This window comes from Cajanus cajan, chromosome 3, assembly GCF_000230855.2.
Source record: "Cajanus cajan strain Asha chromosome 3, NIPB_CcT2T_4, whole genome shotgun sequence".
NCBI lineage: Eukaryota > Viridiplantae > Streptophyta > Magnoliopsida > Fabales > Fabaceae > Cajanus > Cajanus cajan.
In genome coordinates, this window is record NC_138519.1 from 63235594 (window position 1) to 63256468 (window position 20875).

A 20875-nucleotide genomic window follows, 5' to 3' on the forward strand; every position below is an offset into this window, starting at 1 on the left:
GGAGTGAGAATACATGACATCCACACACAACATATATAAGACATAAAGGTAGACATATACATCTATAAACATCAATAACGTTTAAGACACATATAAGTATCCTTCCATAGATCTAAAAGAACCATTTTTATGCATTCATTCCTTATTCATGACCAACAATTGACACAACACATATCAATTACAAAAGAAAACTCCACTACAAGAAAATTGCGAATTAGAGAGGGAAAGATCCCTCGCAAATCCCTCGCTAAACAGAATGGCGAGGGACTAGCGAGGGATTTGCGAGGGATCATTCCCTCGCTAAATTCAAGTCGCTAATTAGCAACGGATGCATATCCCTCGCAATTCCCTCGCTACATTCCTTTGCTCTTCATTTTTTTAATTATTGAATATTAAAAATATTACTTAATATTATACGAGTTTTATATTATTTTTTTTATAGAAAAAGTAAGTATTGTTTTTCTCTACACAATCATGCAATATTTATTAATTATAGAAAATACATTAGTAGTAATATACATACTTTAAAAAGTAGTATTTCTTTTCACAACATTATAATAAAATTTTCATTTAAGATTTATTTATATATGATATAAATGTACTAAAATTACAATTGTATAAAAATAAAATAATATTTGGAACAAAAAACTTATAAAAACGAAAAGTATTATAGCATACTAATGTAGCGAGAGAGAAGAAAGTAAAGTTATGTTTTTTGAAAAGAAAACACACACACACACACACACACACACACACACATATATATATATATATATATATAATTTAATTTAATTTTCCTTCTTTCCATAACTCTCTCTCTGTCTCTCTCTCTCTCTATATATATATATAGAGATATATATATATATATATATATATATATATATATATATAGAGAGAGAGAGAGAGAGAGAGTTATGGAGAGAAGGTAAATTAAATTAAATTTATTAAAAAAGATGGAGTAAAAAAAACATGTTGAGCAAAAAAAGTTTTTGAAAAAATCGTGATACATGTTTAGAAAAAAAACTTCCTTTATATATAATACGATAATTAACAAATATCTTGATAAAATTGACTTTTATATATATATATATATATATATATATATATATATAATTTATGCTTACTTTAATTTTTCAAATATTATATATGAAATATAAGCTAAATATTAATTTAGAGTTTTTTAATTTTGATCCTTCCAATTTTTTAAAATTATTTTTAATCCTTATAGGATTATCCTTTCTCAATTACAGTTTCAATATTTATACTATTTTTTTCAAAGTTTAGTCGGTATAATTTTATATTTTTTCTTTCTAATTTTTAGTTGTTAGTACAAAGTTACATGAACTAAAGTGAAAGAAAATTATAATATATATTTAAAGAACTAAAATTTGAAAAAAAACATATTTATAAAGATAAAAATAAATTAAAATTTATAAGAACTAAAATTGAGAAAACATGAACTTACAGAGACTAAATTCATATCTAAATCAAAATAAACAAAAATATTTTAAATTATCAAAATTAAGAAAACAAAGCATACATGGACTAAATTCATATTGTAAACATATAAATTATATTTAACATTTATGATATATATATATATATATGTGTGTGTGTGTGTGTGTGTGGGTTTTAAAAAATATATATGAGTGAAAATTCAGTTACTTCAAAAGTAACTCTTAAAAGAGTTATTTAATGAATGTAATTACGTTATATATTGAATTTCTTATTCAATAAATTAAGTCTAAAAATTTGTATATACTTTATCTTTTAATCAATAATTTTATTTAATAGATAATGTTAGATAATAATATTTAATAATTTTTAAAATTAATATTAGATAATATTTAATAATTTTAAAAATATTTTTAATATTCAATAATTAAAAAAATGAAGAGATAACATATAAGATAAAATACATATAAGTAAAATAAAAATAAAAAAATATGAGGAATTTCAAATTCTTACTTTTTTTGGGAGAATTTGAAATTTTACTATTTCAAGAAATTTCACAAATATTTGAATTTCAAATTCTTTATAAATTCTTCAACCAAACAACTTATTTCACCTCAAAGAATTTGAAATTCTCCAAATAAATAAATTACTCCATTTAAATAATCCATCCAAACACGCTATAATAATAACAGTTGTAGAATTTCAAATTCTCTCAAAAAATTAAGAATTTGAAATTCTTCATATTCTTTTTCTTCTTATTTCACTTATATATTTTATCGGTTAACACCCTTATTTGGTCCCTGATAATATTTTTCTGTTTCAATTTAATCCCACTTTAATTTTTTGTTTCAATTTGATCCCTAATAATTTAAATTATTGCAATTTGGGACTTCCGTCCAAATGATTTAAATGGAGTTAACTGTTGGTCATGTGGATGCCACGTAGAGGCATACGTGAATGCCACGTAGAGGTATACGTGGATGCTAAATTTCATGAATACACCTGAAACCAGAACGGCCCGTTCTGAGACCAGAATGGCCCGTTCTAAGACCAGAATGGCCCGTTCTGAAACCAGAACTGCCCGTTCTGAAACCAGAACGGCCCGTTCTGATTGTACATTTATGTGTTAATTTTGCAACTGGAACGGGTCGTTCTGAATTCAGAACGGTCGTTCCAGAGGCAAAATTAACACACCAATGGTGTAACCAGAACGGGTCGTTCTAGTTTCAGAACGGGCCGTTCTGGTTCCAGGTGTATTCAAGAAATTTGGCACATCTGCTTGGCATCTACATGGCATCCACCTGACATCCACGTCGCCAACAGTTAACTCCGTTTAAATTATTTGGACAGAAGTTCCAAATTGCAATAATTTAAATTATTGGAGACCAAATTGAAACAAAAAATTAAAGTGGGATTAAATTGAAACAAAAAAATATTATCAGGGACCAAATAAGGGTTTTAACCTATTTTATCTTATCTCTTATCTCTTCATGTTTATAATTATTGAATATTTAAAAATATTTTTAAAATTATTAAATATTATCTAATATTAATTTTAAAATTATTAAATATTTAAAAATTAGCTAATATTTATTTTTATAAAATTTAATTAAAAATTCTCAACATATAAATATATTTTTAAAATCAATTTTACCATGGTGGAATCAAATTATCATATCCAACCTAATAATTTAAAATTTGAGAAATTTGAATTGACTTATCCAAACAAAATATTTTAAAAATGATAGAAATTGAAATCAAAGTAATTCAAATACCAAGAATTTAAAATTTCTTGAATTTGTAAAATACGTCATCCAAACACACCATAAAGCAATTTGCAAGGGATTTATTCTCTAAATTTGCGAGGGAGTTAATATCAATTTGCGAGGAATTAGTGAAAAAAATTTTCCCTCGCTAATATGCGAAGGATTTGCGAGGGATATACTTATAACTCATTCGCGAGGGATTTGCGACACAAAAACTCCCTCGCTAGATGAAAAATTCATTTTTTTTATTTTGTCTCATAATTTGGCGAGGGATTTGCAAGGGATTTGCGAGGGCCTAAGTTCCTCGCTAAATAAGCACTAACTTCAGTGACGGATTTGCGAGGAGATAAAGGTTGGTCGCAAAATGTTCCTATTTAGCGAGGGAATTTAGCGAGGGATATAAACCCAAGATATTTGCTCGCTAATTAGCAAGGGATTTGAGAGAAAATGTGTCCCTCGCTAGTCCCTCACTAATTAGCGAGGAAATAGCTTGGATTTGTATCCCTCGCTAAATTCCCTCGCTAATCCGCGAAATTCTTGTAGTGCTAGTGTAACGAATACTTATAACTCTATAAGCTTGTGGTACTAATGTCCTCTTCATCATCAAGAATACATAATAGTCTAGGAGTCATGGAACAAGACCACCCTATCGAGTAGTGTAGGGAACACCCATCATTAGTGATCCCTTTGACCCCAAATTAGACAACTCTAAACAACTCAAATCTTAAGGATTCTTTAACCCTTAGAATTCTATAAAACAACTAAAACATAACATAACAATTTAAAACATCACATGTAAGTCATCATATACATAAAATTATGCATAAAAGATAAAACCTAGTGTTAAAAAAATGATAATAAATTATACAAAAATAAAATAAAAATTAGTTTATTATAAGAACTAAAAACATAGTTTAACATTAATGATAATTTATTTGTATTTTCCTTTGATATATGGATTTAACGCTCTCTTGCACAATTTTGGAGGTTTACAGTTGACCAACTTTAAGGAGTTTTTTTTATATAAATAGTTAAGGGTAAAGATATGAAAGAGATTAAAGATTTAAATTTGGTACAAATTAAATATTAAATAGAAAATTGTTTTAGTGTGCTATGTATAACTTGATAAAGTTTCGAAATAAAATGATGCTTTTCTAATAATAGAATCGTTATTTTCCCTCATATTTATATCATTTGAAGTGTTAAATATGTTTATCCTCCCTCTTTTAGAAACAAATGTTTGACATAAAAAACTATCTTATTATAACAAAATTAAAATGTTTCTTCCAAATGTCTATTTTTACCAACAACGCACTTATCGCTACAAATAACCTTTTTTCTTGTAGTAAAAAGATAGTTATGATGACGATGTAAATAATTTGTTGAGGATTATTTTATACTTTCATTCATGCAAATGCGAAAATCATTACAACCTTTAATTATAGTTGATGAATCTTATTACAACAAGTCAAGTGATAACAACAAATTGTCAAAGACTAAAATAACAACATAACAAATAATGTTGAATTTTAAAAAACCTATATTCAAGGATGTATAAGTATTTGTTAAATATATAAGAACACAAATCATAACTCTCCATTTTAAGAAACAAACGGTGTCAAAACTAAAATGACAGTAACTTGGCAAGACAAATGGGTGCTTTCTATGACAATATATAATGCTCATTCCAATTGATATTCAAGTGCTCATTATCACAAACAAATACTTATACAAGTTTAGGAATTATTCAAGTGCTCTTTTTCAAACTTACAATAACATCATGAAGATGATCATTATCTTTTACATCACCTTTGCATGCAATTTTATAGGAAATGTTATTTCACATGCCAACCCTCTCTCGTATGAAGCTATTTTCAATTTTGGTGACTCTATAAGTGACACCGGAAATGCTGCTACTTATTACCACCCATCTATGGATGAAAATAGCCCTTATGGCTTAACATACTTCAAACATCCTTCTGGACGTGTGTCAAATGGACGATTGATCATAGATTTTTTAGGTATATGCCATTACTTTTTTAGGTAGCCTATAAATGCAATTTCCTTCATAGGAATTCACACACATAATATATTAGTGATTGAGAAACATACTAATATGTGGTTTTTTCAATTACAGCTGAGGCATATGGCTTACCAATGTTGCCAGCCTATCTCAATCTCACCCAAGGCCAAGACATTAAGCATGGAGTAAATTTTGCATTTGCCGGTGCAACTGCACTCGATATGGACTATTTCATACAAAAAAGACTCAATCCACCGTCGACAAATATTTCGTTGACTGTTCAACTTGATTGGTTTAAGAAGCTAAAACCTTCCTTATGCAAAAATAAACAAGGTTTGTCAAAAATTCTTTAATAATGTTTTTACTATATACATGATTTTTCTTGATGACTTATAAATTTTATCCCATTCTATTACAGAGTGCGATAACTACTTCAAAAATTTATTGTTTCTCGTGGGAGAAATTGGTGGAAATGATATTAATGCACTTATATCATCATACAAAAATATTGCAGAACTTCGAGAAATAGTTCCACTAATTGTTGAAACAATAATCAATGTCACCACTGTATGTCATATCAAATTTAAGTAGCAAAATATTGACTTCAAATTTTGACTAGAAATATGATTAAGTAGATCAAGATTGATAAGAAATTCAATATTGTTTTTGTTTCATTTTATATTTATCAGGAATTAATAAAAGAAGGAGCAGTAGAGATAGCGGTGCCAGGGAACTTCCCAATTGGGTGTAATTCTGCTATCTTAACAGTAATGAACAGTGATAACAAAGACGACTATGATCAATTTGGGTGCTTAGCAGCTTATAATATTTTCATTAAATACTATAATTGGCGACTCAATCAAGCCATAGAGACACTTAGACAAAAAAATAGTCATGTTAAAATAATATATTTTGATTATTACAGTGATACCAAACGTTTATTTGAAGCACCACAACAATATGGTAAGTTGAGTTTTTCTTTTCTTTTTTTTTTTTATATTGGATTAACAATTTTATTATTACTTGTTTGTATCTTATGCTTTATTTATGTTCATTAACCATGCAGGCTTTTATTTTGGTAAGAATGACACTTTTAAAGCATGTTGTGGAAAAGGTGGTCCTTATAATGTTGATATACATATATTTTGCGGAAGTTCTAAAGCAACGGTTTGCTCAGACCCTTCAAAACATATAAATTGGGATGGAGCCCACTTAACTGAAGCAGCTTATAGGCTAATAGCAATGGGAATAGTTGAGGGTCCTTTTGCAAGTCCTTCTCTTAAATCTCCTGTGTTCAAGATAGCTTAAAATTAACAAAGGCATTAAAGGAAGCTTTACTTATTTTCATAAATTCAAAATTTGGATTAAAATTATGTTTCTTTTACAATTTTTCTGAAAAAATCAACCCTCCATCGAGACATATAGTTTGAATGGGGATCTTGTGTTATTATTACTACCTTGTACTTCTGATTCTTTATGAAAAGCTTGTTCATAATTAATATTTTTATCTTAATTTTCTTGTCTCCTTGCAATCAATTCTATTTTATAAAAAAGTTTAAAATATGGAATTATGATACTGTGTTAATTTCATTAATCTATTTGTATTGACATGTCTTTTAATGAACTACTCCTGCCGATTTCGAATATAAATAAAAAAATGTATATTGAACTCGAATTTTAGAAATCTCAACTAATTTTATTGTATTTAATGATGACTTCATCTCCAAAATGCTCATTCATTTAATTGAGAATATATTTCCTATAACTCTTTTATTATTAATTTAAAGTTTCAATGAAGGGTAGTTTAGGAAAATAAGTTATTTTATAAATGAGATAAGTGAAATAAAGTGAAGCTAACCAACTTTCTTTATTAACATGAATTAGGTTTTTACTTCTTATATTTAATACCCAAGGTAGTATTTCTTATTACAAAATCAAACCTAGATTATTAAGTGTGTATATTAATTCTTACTAGTTTTAACTAGTGATTTTTAAATTAAATTTCTAAAAGTGAGGCAAATAACATGGAAAGCCTATATGAATATGAAAATTCTAAATAAATACCTATACAACTCATTATGTGACACCCTTTTACCCCAAATAAAAAAATAAATAAAATAACAATTTTGTAAAATAAAAAATAATAAAGTTCTTCTCATCAATACTTTGTAAAAGGGTTTACAATGCTTTATCCATAACTTGGGCAAAGGAAAATATAGAAATTAATGTATAAAACAAAGCCAGGCATTACCACCTAATTTAATAAAGTTCCAACATGAAATAGAAACTTAACATTTAAAAATAATTACTAATACTAAAACTTTGCCCCAATATCACACTATCAGAGCAAAACCTTTCTGATGGAAACCTAATCCTCAAGGATCCCCACTACAAAAAAAAATCAAGTTTTAGCGACCACCAAAATCGGTCACTATTTAGGTAAATTCAGTCGCTATTACATTCAGCGACCAAAATAGCAACCGAAAAAATCTGTCGCCAAAACCCTAGTCGCTATTTCAAATAGCGACCAAAATTTTTTCCAATAGCGACCAAAATTTTTTCCGTCGCAATTTAGCAACCGAAAAATCAGTCGCTAGACAATAAAAATCCGTCGCTAAAATTTTGGTCTCCTAACTTCTTGAGACCAATTTTGCGACCGAATTATTTGGTAGCAATTTCCGTCGCTAATTTTTGTATTTATTTAATAAAAACATTTTATAAATCAGTCGCTAAGTCGGTCGCTAAAAAACTGAGATAGCAACGGATAAAATCGGTCGCTATTTCGGTCGCTAAAAATATGAAATAGCTACAGATAAAATCGATCGCTATTTCGGTCGCTAAAAATTTGAATTAACTACAAATTGTTTCGGTCGCTAAAATATACCAATATTTTTAAATTATTTTTTAATTATAAATTTATACCTGTTAACGAATATGAAATTAACAATATATTTATTACACAATTTATAATAATAAACTAGAACATACTAAAAGACATAATCTTATCGATGTAAATTTATATTATAGTGAAAACTAAATAAAATATAAGTATGTCAATATAGTATGCTAAAAACATAATAATAACATAAAACGTTTAAACTTCAACAAAGTAATAGTGAAATACAATAAAATATCCTGAAACAAGTAAAATAAAGAAGCTTAATTAAGGGTCTTCTGCTATGTCATCAAGAGCATCATCAACAACATGGTCAGGATCATCTGGGGTAATACTCGATGCAACAGGGGTTGGTCTTCATGAACTATAGGGAGTGGGTCTCTTTGTGTGGGTAACAATGACTCGGAGCTCAAAATGTGAAGGCCAACACCACCATGACCTCGACCACGAGGTGCTTTACGACCACCACCTCTACTTCTACCTCTACCTCTATCTGCCATCTGAATGTAGAAATTATTACATATATCACATTTAAGAGCAAATGTTATTTTTTCATCCAATAGACTTGTAATAAACAACAAAATAGATGTTCTACACATAAAATTATATTTAAGTCATTCTACACATCAAAAGAATTATACAAATAATTATTTAATGTATAAATTACCTAAGGTTCAAAAACAATCAATCAATCAAAAACAGTGAACTGTTGATAAACTAGTTAGAATAACAAGTATAAAAAATGTAGATGTAGTTATAAATAATTTTTCAGATTTGAATAGTTGGCTAAAAGAATGGATAGAATACATTAAATCTGACTCTAATATGATTTGATCATGGAACCAGATTTGATCTTTCATTTTTCTTTTATAATCAAATTTGATTATGATCTGAATTGATACGTGATTTTTCTGCCTTTAATTTATTTTGTAATCAGATTGGCTAATTTTGACTTGAAGCAACACATTAAAAGAGGCAATATATTTTGATCATTTATTTCAATAAAAATTTAAAAACAAATCAGCTATACTCACTTGCTCTAACTTTGATCAGAGATCCTTGATGGTTCTCAAAAGATGAATTATTCAATATTTATGTTTCTCCTTCTCTACAGCAAGTAACTGAGCCTGCAAATAAAAAAATTATTAGTAAAGGATGCATGATATTAAGTATGAAGAGTGGACATTATAGCATTATAAGAATTTTACAGTTCAGTTAATACTTTTTTTTTGTGCAATTGAGAAAGTAAATACTTTGGACATTATAGCATCAACTAGGAAATAAGAATTTTACAGTTCAGTTAATATTAAGTATAAAGAGTGGTTTGTTTGATAGAATAATTTATTAGTTATTATTAGTTTGTTAGAGTTTTTTTTTTTTTGGAGAATTAGTTTGTTAGAGCTAATTGCTAGTTGTAATTAGCTCAACATACAGAGCATCTTGTATCGTTTATCAACCATACAAATTGATTTTCTATAGTTCTCTTGAGGTTTTTCAAACAATTAAGAAAATTTGATGCAGGGATGAAAAAAGTAGAAGGTAAAAATGCAATTTCATGAAATCTCAATGGGTGTGTATGCATTTTACTCTACATAATATTAAAATAAATGGTCATCACTCATCATATGCACAACGAAACATTGTTTGAATTGTGTATACTTTCATGTTCGACATTAATAGGTGAGAAAGCAATAAACAGGTAAATGTGTTCCTAAAGAGGTAAAATGGTAAACTATTGAATTAATATGAAACCACAGGATGCAAAAATAACCACTACGTCCTGCACAAATGTTTCATCAAATGAACCGTATTCAAGTAAAGATCCCTCCTAAAGTTAGTTCCAGGAGAATATGTTGTACAGCTTTATAAGTGGAACCTATAAGCTATAAATAGATGTTTAGGGGTAGAGAGGCAGGAGAAAGGATTGTATGAAAACTGTATTACAGTTGTTTGAAGGGAACAACTCTTCTGGTGGCAGAGCAGTAAACTCTGATTATATCTTCTAATTTTTTTATTAGTTACTCTTGATTTTACTGTCAGAGGACCTACCAATACATGCAGGAAATCTATTATATTGTACAAGCATGTTTTCTTCATTTGCCACCATTTTTATCTAGAAAACATTTTGAAGTGTTAAATTTAACTAGAGAAAGGGAAACGTACATCTTTTGTATTTCTTTGTGGATCCAAAAATTTGTTTATCATTTTTATTTTATCATACTTTAATTGTGACACCCTCTACCCCAACATACATATACAGTAATTATAAAAAAAAATAGAATTTTTCATCAATAAAAATCAAATTTCCAACCACGTAAGGGTAAAGAGTTCACATTCATAAACTTAATCCAAATAACATGCCAGTAAAATTACAAAGAAATAAAACTGAATTTTCCAAAATAATTTAATAAGAACATTTTAAACTAATCCTATCTATGTCCCGATGTCACATGTCCTATCAGAGCAAAACCCAACATAGAAGCCTAAGCTTCATCACCAACATCCTCAGCCTCACGCTGATGATCACCTGTATATCAAATAAGAGAAACAACACAAAAGAAGGGAGTGAGAAACATCTCACTCTGGCTCACGGTGTAGGAACGCACACCGGATAGCCAAACACAAACAATACAGTTACCTCATAGATCAATCAACAACAATAGTTTATTCAATCATCCAAGTCATACAAATAGTAATTTATCATCATTTAATAATAAGGATGCACATGCATGGACACGAACTTTACATTATCATGCATGTGGCGCCAGTAAAACATCACATGGCATATTGCCGCTAGCAATACACGAAGAGTAGTCTAGGAGTACATGCCGGGTCACACCCTCTGCGCACTCTCACTAGAAGGATATACTACCAGAGTCTCGTCAGGATAGCTAAGCTGCGCAAGATACATCCCATGCACACAATGGGCGAGACTGGGACTTCCAAACCGAGCTATCCTCAAGGACTAATCCCCAAAGCTTTTACACTAGGGGGCCTTCTCTGGCGGTGTATTCCATATCGTACCCTTAAATCACTTATGCAAATGATGCATGTCAATCAAGACTCTATGCATTCTCATATCACATTATCATTTCCCATGGTCATATCACATCATCGCATTTCGTCATCATATTTCATTATCACATTTCATATCCCATGTCTCAATCACATTTCACTTTACATCATCATATTCACAAAGCCTCCACAGAACACTTTAATTTATATCAAAACTCGTTTATTTATAAAATTAAATACATATTTTTAAATCTCATCAAACAAGGAATATAACAGAAAAATCAGAAATCAAAATAGAAAATATTTCATATTTTGCCTATTTCTCATAGGGTTTCCCGCAGGAACCCATAGAGCACTCTAGATCATATTAAAACATATTTATTTTCAAAATTAACCACATACTCATGCATCACATCCAACAAGGAACACAACAAAGTAATCAGAAGGCAAAATAGAACACATTCATAAGCAAAACACAGGAATTGGGGGCCAATCCCACTTCCCAGCATACAATCCCACACCCAGAGCGACGTTTCTCACTCCCCCCTTACCTGGATGAGCAGAAGACAAAGGTGTGATCTAAGGTCGTTCCTGAGTACTCTTCCTTAGAGCTCTTTGTTTCTCCTTTTTTTTTTCCTAACCCTTCAGAACGCAAATGAGGTAGATAGGGTTAACGCTACCTGACTCCTTAAAATTAATCTATTGGGCTGGGTCAACCCAACCCATTTTCCTTCTCTTCTAACCCACTTCTCTTTTTCCTCAAAATAATTAAATAAAATAAATACATGTATATTATAAAATATTTTTCCTCTATAATAATAATATATTTCTGACCCAAAATATAATAATATAATTTCAATAACAAAATATCATATAAAATCAACCTTCTCTTAAAACATATAAATATTTATTTAAATATGCTAATAAAAATACTTATTTAATACGTACAAAATAATTGTCCAAAACAATAATTATTTAAAACGTACAAAATAATATTCTTCTATAATTATTAAAATAATTATGACCAAATACCATATAATAATAATAACTTTATTGAAAACTAGGGTGTTACAATTCTCCCCTCCTTTTAAAAATTTCGTCCTCGAAATTACCTGAAGTAAATAAAAATGGATATGTCTCCTGCATTAGACTTTCTAATGTTCCACCTTAGGCTTTTGGAATACTACACACGAGTCCACAACTTCCTCTACTCCTCTCTTCACCTTAGACCGCCACGCTTCCGCTACGTCACTCTCATACATCCTCCTAAGGTCCTAATCCATCTAATAGCTCCTAAGTGAATACTAAGAGTACTCTTATTGCCTTTTTCTAAGATCATCTTCCTTAATTCGGGATTATTAGACACATAGATTCTATCCTGAAACCACAAAACACCATCAACTTCCACTCGAAAAGGGCTATCTATACCCTTACCAATCCTCTCCACTTGGTTCACTAAGAAAGGACTAACTCTTAGGCTCCTCTAATCTCATCCATTAATTCACTAGTCACCTTCGACATACTCAATTCAATGCTTCTAAGGGTAAGTTCACAAATCAAGCTTAAATCTCTAAACTCTTCAATCAAATTTAACCTTTAAATCATCAAAATGATAGATGAAAGATCATCCTACTCAAGACATCTGTCACCACATTGCCTTTACCTAGATAGCAACTGAGATTAAAATCCTAGTCCTTAAGAAATTCTAACTATCTCTTTTGGTCAAAAGATATTTAAGACTCTAACAATCACTAAATACCTCAAGCTTAGAATCATATAGGTAGTGTCTCCAAATATTAATGTAATATCATAACCACTAACTCATAGATAAGGTAGTTCCTCTCATGAATTTTCAATTGCCTAGAAACATAAGCTACTACCTTTCCTTTTTGCATCAACAATGCATCCAAATTCATCTTATAAGTACTGCTATATACCACAAAAGGCTTACTAAAATCCAATAATATTAACACTAGTCAATCTTGCCTTAAGAGTTGGAACTACTCTCATACTTACTATCCCACATAAAGAGAATACTCCTCCTAGTGAATGTAGTTAAGGGCAATGCTATCTTAGAAATTCCTTCAATAAATCTCCAATAATAATAAGTTAACCTCATAAAACTCTTATCTTCACTAACTGGCTTAGATATCTCCCCAATTAAACACAACTTCTACCTGAGACAGATCCATGTTTACCCCAACTGGAATTTTCAGGAACTAGAAAACTTATCTCATACAATAAAAAAAAATAAAATAAAATAAAATAAGATAAAATAAAATAGTAATACTTAGATAACTTAACATACAACCGTCTTGAATATATCTCCACCCTCAACTACAATATGATCATATCACACCCTAAGATCAATCTCACTAACCACACGACATTCACCAATTGATCCCTAAGATCATCTATCCACATATCAACATACATGCATATTAAATCATATTAGAATACCTACTTTAAACCTTCAAATATACCATCCATAAGCATGTACATGAACAACCCTTACCACATAGCATCATACAATCTTAAACAACCTCTCAATCCACATGAAAACACCTCAAAACATCTTAACAAAATCAATTCTTATCCTTGCATTGCCTACTAACCCAAAAACATTATTACAGCCTACTTCTCCTTTCAACAACTATCAAAGAAAATAACACACAGAGAGAGTTCTACTCATCTAAATGATCTCAAACCTATCTCAAACAAAAGCTAAGAGAATAAGCTACAACTCCTATGAAGACATAAGATTCTAAAAAGATCATCTTCTTAGCTAAAAATCTCAAAAACCGCAGCAGATATACTCAGCGCTTACAGCTAGACCTTTGATCACCAAAGTAGCTATAACTAGAGTTCTAGACCTCCGTTTTACCTGATTCCAGTTCCATTGGAAAGATAACGTCCAAGGCTACAACTTTTGTGAAGACCATAAAATCTAAATCTGTCAATATGGTACTCATACTGGAACAACAAGACTGCAGCGAAAATATCCTCTACACCAAACAGCAATAGTATATCAATATATCTAAGCCCACAAAAATACCTCAACCCTTCCAAACTCACACCTCAACTTCATATTCAAGCTTTCCACTACAATCCTAAGCCAAAACAACTCACATATTCAGTATAAAAGGCTTAGAAAATAAAATTCACATGCTACCTAAACCATAAAAGGTCAACATGCAACCATCAAACTCTAGAAATCATCAACACTTCAATCACTCCTTAAGAATACCAAAACTCCAATTCTCAACATACATCATCCTTAGATTCAATCGCTACAATTATAGCTTTAAAAAATTCCACCAATCGTAAACTCTTAATACACTAAAAACAATCAATATCTTACCCAAGTCTAAGGCCTCAATAGTTCCTATAATATTAGCACAATATCTCGTCTACCACTACTCGCACATATGCTTGCAACACAAGCGATATCACTCAACCACTACTTCTTCCATAAGCAAGAAGTATCAAACAAATAAGCAATCATAAGAATGAAGAAGAGCGGTCATAATGGTATTAGTTAACACTATCATGACTATCATTCCTCTAATTACAAAATAACTTAACAAGAAGAACATCTTCATCATCAAAGCAAAACATCATCAAAGTACATAACAAATAAGACACAATCAGAGTACACAACAGAATCACGATAAGTACATAACTCACGGCCGATTGGATCAAACTTCTCTCATACCACTTAATGGGACACCCTCTACCCCAACATACATATACAGTAATTATAAAAAAAATAGAATTTTTCATCAATAAAAATCAAATTTCCAACCACATAAGGGTAAAGATTTCACATTCATAAACTTAATCCAAATAACATGCCAGTAAAATTACAAAGAAATAAAACTGAATTTTCCAAAATAATTTAATAAGAACATTTTAAACTAATCTAATCTATGTCCCGATGTCACATGTCCTATCAGAGCAAAACCCAACATAGAAGCCTAAGCTTCATCACCAACATCCTCAGCCTCACGCTGATGATCACCTGTATATCAAACAAGAGAAACAACACAAAAGAAGGGACTGAGAAACATCTCACTCTGGCTCACGGTGTAGGAACGCACACCGGATAGCCAAACACAAACAATACAGTTACCTCATAGATCAATCAACAACAATAGTTTATTCAATCATCCAAGTCATACAAATAGTAATTTATCATCATTTAATAATAAGGATGCACATGCATGGACACGAACTTCACATTATCATGCATGTGGCGCCAGTAAAACATCACATGGCATATTGCCTCTAGCAATACACGAAGAGTAGTCTAGGAGTACATGCCGGGTCACACCCTCTGCGCACTCTCACTAGAAGGATAAACTACCAGAGTCTCGTCAAGATAGCTAAGTTGCACAAGATACATCCCATGCACACAATGGGCGAGACTGGGACTTCCAAACCGAGCTATCCCCAAGGACTAATCCCCAAAGCTTTTACACTAGGGGGCCTTCTCTGGCGGTGTATTCCATATCGTACCCTTAAAACACTTATGCAAATGATGCATGTCAATCAAGACTCTATGCATTCTCATATCACATTATCATTTTCCATGGTCATATCACATCATCGCATTTCGTCATCATATTTCATTATCACATTTCATATCCCATGTCTCAATCACATTTCACTTTACATCATCATATTCACAAAGCCTCCACAGAACACTTTAATTTATATCAAAACTCGTTTATTTATAAAATTAAATACATATTTTTACATCTCATCAAACAAGGAATATAACAGAAAAATCAGAAATCAAAATAGAAAATATTTCATATTTTGCCTATTTCTCATAGGGTTTCCCGCAGGAACCCATAGAGCACTCTAGATCATATTAAAACATATTTATTTTCAAAATTAACCACATACTCATGCATCACATCCAACAAGGAACACAACAAAGTAATCAGAAGGCAAAATAGAACACATTCATATTTTGCCCGTTTTCTCATAGGGTTTCCCATAGGAACCCATAGAGATCTCAAGTCATACAATTAATTGCATATAAGAAAAATAATAAGCAAAACAGATACAATTGGGAGAAACCCCTCATACATGAGCATACATAAAAATACAGCAAACACAGGATTGGGGGCCAATCCCACTACCCAGCATACAATCCCACACCCAGAGCGAGGTTTCTCACTCCCCCCTTACCTGGATGAGCAGAAGACAAAGGTGTGATCTAAGGTCGTTCCTGAGTACTCTTCCTTAGAGTTCTTTGTTTCTCCTTTTTTTTTTCCTAACCCTTCAGAACGCAAATGAGGTAGATAGGGTTAACGCTACCTGACTCCTTAAAATTAATCCATTGGGCTGGGTCAACCCAACCCATTTTCCTTCTCTTCTAACCCACTTCTCTTTTTCCTCAAAATAATTAAATAAAATAAATACATGTATATTATAAAATATTTTTCCTCTATAATAATAATATAATTTCAATAACAAAATATCATATAAAATCAACCTTCTCTTAAAACATTGAAATATTTATTTAAATATGCTAATAAAAAATACTTATTTAATACGTACAAAATAATTGTTCAAAAAAATAATTATTTAAAATGTACAAAATAATATTCTTCTATAATTATTAAAATAATTATGACCGAATACCATATAATAATAATTATTATTATAATAATAATAATAACTTTATTGAAAACTGGGGTGTTACATTAATAGTTTTTAGTTGTTGGTTTGGCACACTACTTTTATTTTTACGCACAGATGTTTACTCTTTAAGGTTGAGCTGTGGTTCAATTGTAAGGTTTGTCTGGTGACTTGAAAGTCCTAGTTCAAATTTTGGAAACATACTCTTTGCATATTGGAGTAAGGCTGCATACATCGCCCCTCCCCAAACCCCACCAGGTGGAGCCTCATGCACCAAGTAGCCCTTTTACATATTTTTACCTAACGCAATGTATTTATGTATCTTCAAATTAAGTGCATGCTGAACATATTGTTTCTGGAAAATAGTTGCTTTTTTTCTTTCTCAAAGGCTTCCAACTCAAAGTTGACTAAAGCTAGCAATTATTTGTCCAAAAGAAGCTGAATATAACATACACTAAGCATTTTGGTGTCTTTTGAGAATCTTTAGCCTGCCTTCAAATACTTTACCACTTCAACTACCTGTATCTTTAGATTAAGTGCATGTTAAATAGATTGTTTCTGGTAAGTAATTGCTTTTTTTTTCTTCAGCAAGAGCTTCCAACTCAAATTTGACAAAAAAAAACAATTATTTCTCCAAAAAGAATCTGAATCAAACATACACAAAGGGTGCGTTTTGTGAAGAAATTTTTTTTCATGTCCGAAAATCATACGTTAAATGCCCTCTTAAGTATTTTTTTTCCAACTGTATAACCAGCACACACACACAGTGACACATGCTCAAACAACAAAGTTCAGTTTTCCTTATACTTTCCTGATGAATATCTATGACTAGATTTAATTCATTAAGACAGCAGCCATTCACAAATCAAAAGGAATGTTGACAACAACACACACACACAAATAAAAAATAAATAAAATAAAAGATTTAAAAAAATAAAAAAGAAGAAGATTGGTTTGCTTTACCTCTGCAGATTTTTCTGGACCCTCAAATGCTCTTGTTACCTGCAATACCCAAAGAGAAAGGCATCCTAGTTAATATCATCAGATCTTCAATTGAAAAACAACAAAGGTTCACCTAAAACAGGACCAAGTTAAGAACTCACCGCCGGTGAGGGAGTGTTGGAGCGATTTAACGGAGAAGGAAGCGTGGTGACCGGCGTTGGAACAGAAAAGAAATTAACGGGGAAACGGAGAAGGAGGGGTCTGCTAGGGCAAGAGTCAGAAGGAGAAATTTCACTCGTATCACGGAGAAGGAGAAAGGTTTCACAAAACTAAACTATAAAAGTAAAAAAAAAATAATTCTTTATGAGCATTTTTTTAAATTTTAATTTGTGCTTAGTTTATTTAAAATAAATAAATAAATAAACATTTATTTTAAAATTTAATTTGAATCAAACATGTTATTATTGAATTAGATTAAAATAAAGGAATTATTTTAAATTTCACTCGAATAAGATAATTATATTAATTTATTATTAAATTTTTAATTAGTTTCACATCTTATTAATATAATTAAATAATTATGTTAATAAATAAAGTTTATAAATAATTAAATAATATTTATCTTAAAAATAAACATTATTTTTAAACATTAGGTTGTTAGATTATGAAAATTAAATCATAATAAATCAAAAGATTATAAAAATTATAATTCAAATCAAAAGAAATCAAAAATATTAAATACAATAAAATATTATAATTAAAAAAATTTAGTATTAAATCAAAAGAGTATAAAAATCATAACTAAAATTATAATAAATATTCTAATATTAAATATTTGTATCAAAAAAATTGCTATAGATTTTAAATTTTATTTATTATGTTTTATAATCAAAAGATATCTAATATTAATTCAAAAGATTATAATAATTATATCTCAAATCATAATAAATAATTTGATATTAAATTTATTATATATTAAAACTAATTAAATATTTTTTATCAAAGAAACTGATACAAATTTTAGATTTTATTTACTATATTTTATAATCAAAAGAAATCCAATATTAAATTACATATAACTAAAATCATAATAAATTTTCTAATATTAAATTTAACATATACTAAAATTAATTAAATATTTGTATTTAAGAAATTGTTATAGATTTTAAATATATATTTTAAAGTTTTTGTTTTATTAAATTAATTGAAAATAAATTATATTTTATCACTTTTTAATAAAGTGAGTGAATGATAATAAATTAATTAAAAATTTAAAATATATTTTAATTAAAAATATTTTTTTATCAATACAGTGACTAAAAGTATTATAATAAATAATAAAATTAAACAAATTAAATCTTATAATAGTTATTTTTTTAATAATGCTAAATTAAATATTCTTATTCTTTTACAATAAATTAAAATGAAAAGATAATAAAATATTTTAACTGATATTTTAAATAAAATATATTAAAATATTATAATCAAAAGAAATCCAGTATTAAATCAAAAGATTATAAAAATCATAACTAAAATTACAATAAATATTTTCATATTAAATATTTGTATCAAATAAATTATTACAGATTTTAGATTTGATTTATTATATTTTATAATCAAAAGATATTTAATATTAAATTAAAAGATATCTAATAATATGCGGAGGATTTTTCAAAGTTTAGAAAAGGTACTGTATTATATATATATATATATATATATATATATATATATATATATATATATATATATATATATATATATATATATATATATTACTTTTAATATTCTATTAAGGAATTAAAGTGGCACAGCGGTACCATGCTTGGCCCATAATGTCCACGTGCATGGATCGAAACCTGGCTTTGGCATTTTAATAAAAATTGCCACATCAATTGACATTTGAATAATAATAAATAAATAAAAAAGTTTTAGCGACCGATTTTAATTCGGTCGCTAAAATATTCAAAAGTTTAGTATTAGCGACCGAATTAAAATCGATCGCAATTTTTTTGATAATTTATTCAAAATTGGTTGCTAATTCCGTCGCAAACCATGCTTTCATAAAACACAATTAAACAGCGACCGATTTTCTCGCTACCACTCTAATCCATCGCTAATTCAGTCGCAACATAGCGATCGATAAATTTCGGTCGCTAAATCGGTCGCTATTTTAATCAGTCGCTAATTCGGTCGCTATTTTTCAGTCGCTAATTTCAGTCGCTATTTAGTATTTTTCTTGTAGTGCCCTTTGGAAGAAGTAAGACCAAGAAGTGTGAAGGTTGCTCCATAGGAAGCTCACACTTGAAGGCCATTGGACCTTTAGCAAGCACCATAATTAGGAGGCTAGAGGAGGCTTCTATAGTGGAGGTGCTTCTTAGACCTATGCTTTATATGAGCATTGAGTATAATTCCTCTTTTTAGTCTCATAATCTCTATTGTACATACCTTGTATAGTTTGAGTTCTTGTACCTTGTATATATAGTAGATGCCTGTATAGGTATATTTAGTCTTTGTAGTTGTAAAGAACCATTTTCTTGTCTCATAGGTTGATGGAGGACCATCCTTGAAGCATCATATAGGGCCTATCACAAGGTCCATGGCTAGGAGGGTAGAGGAAGATGAAGAACACACCACACCAAAAGCCATGATCATCATGTGTGTGGATTTTGAGCCCTCTCTTTAGTTTGTTGTTTTCTTTTCCCATTTTGCCCTTGTACTTTGGGGTGTATTAAATATTATGATTTTATTTTGTATTTATATTTAGCCTTTGTATTATGGGGCAAAATTAGTCTTAGGATTTATTTTAGGACTTAAACCTTAAATTATGAGGTCAAAGTCCATTTCTTTCTTTTCCTAGACCTAAGGGTACTTTAGTCTTTTAGGAGGAATGAGAGCCATTTCATTTGGGGTGCATTTAGGGTTCATTTAGGGTGCATTTGGACTCCAAAATTTTGGCCAAATTCTCCCAAGAAACCCTAGATGTCTTTCTCTCCCTATAAGTACTCTAGGTCACCCACCTTGTAGCCACTTTGGAAATTAATGCTATTGAGTGAGCCTGGTGCCTCTTCATTCTTTCCTTAGTCCCCTAGGAACTCCACGGCCCCCTATCCTCTCCTCTCTTCCTTG

At 29.8% G+C, this 20875-nt stretch overlaps 1 protein-coding gene and 2 long non-coding RNA genes across 3 annotated transcripts; 1 reads left to right on the top strand and 2 right to left on the bottom strand.

The window, feature by feature from the left end:
- The first annotated feature begins 4715 nt into the window (after nt 1–4715).
- Nucleotides 4716–6791, top strand: LOC145956586 (GDSL esterase/lipase At5g45910-like). The gene is made up of 5 exons (XM_083072146.1): nt 4716–5242; nt 5359–5577; nt 5663–5811; nt 5934–6207; nt 6311–6791. Exons 1-5 carry the CDS (start codon nt 4900–4902, stop codon nt 6550–6552), a joined length of 1227 nt encoding a protein of 408 aa, XP_082928272.1. The 5' UTR covers nt 4716–4899; the 3' UTR covers nt 6553–6791.
- A 1534-nt stretch (nt 6792–8325) lies between these two features.
- On the bottom strand, nt 8326–19305 carry LOC145955836 (uncharacterized). The gene is made up of 4 exons (XR_014432562.1): nt 17911–19305; nt 17771–17809; nt 9175–9267; nt 8326–8640 (listed from the first exon to the last, which is right to left on the bottom strand). It is a non-coding gene; the product is annotated as an uncharacterized LOC145955836 (long non-coding RNA).
- LOC145955837 (uncharacterized) lies at nt 10458–17743 on the bottom strand. Its single transcript, XR_014432563.1, has 2 exons — nt 11707–17743; nt 10458–10667 (listed from the first exon to the last, which is right to left on the bottom strand). It is a non-coding gene; the product is annotated as an uncharacterized LOC145955837 (long non-coding RNA).
- Nucleotides 19306–20875: the final 1570 nt, after the last annotated feature.

Bases quoted from the DNA above. Each gene is read 5' to 3' on its own strand.
- LOC145956586 (XM_083072146.1), top strand. From the start codon at position 4,900: ATGCTCATTCCAATTGATATTCAAGTGCTCATTATCACAAACAAATAC. The intron at 5,578-5,662 runs GTTTGTCAAAAA...ATTCTATTACAG, and splicing joins CTTATGCAAAAATAAACAAG to AGTGCGATAACTACTTCAAA. The intron at 6,208-6,310 runs GTAAGTTGAGTT...TTAACCATGCAG, and splicing joins TGAAGCACCACAACAATATG to GCTTTTATTTTGGTAAGAAT.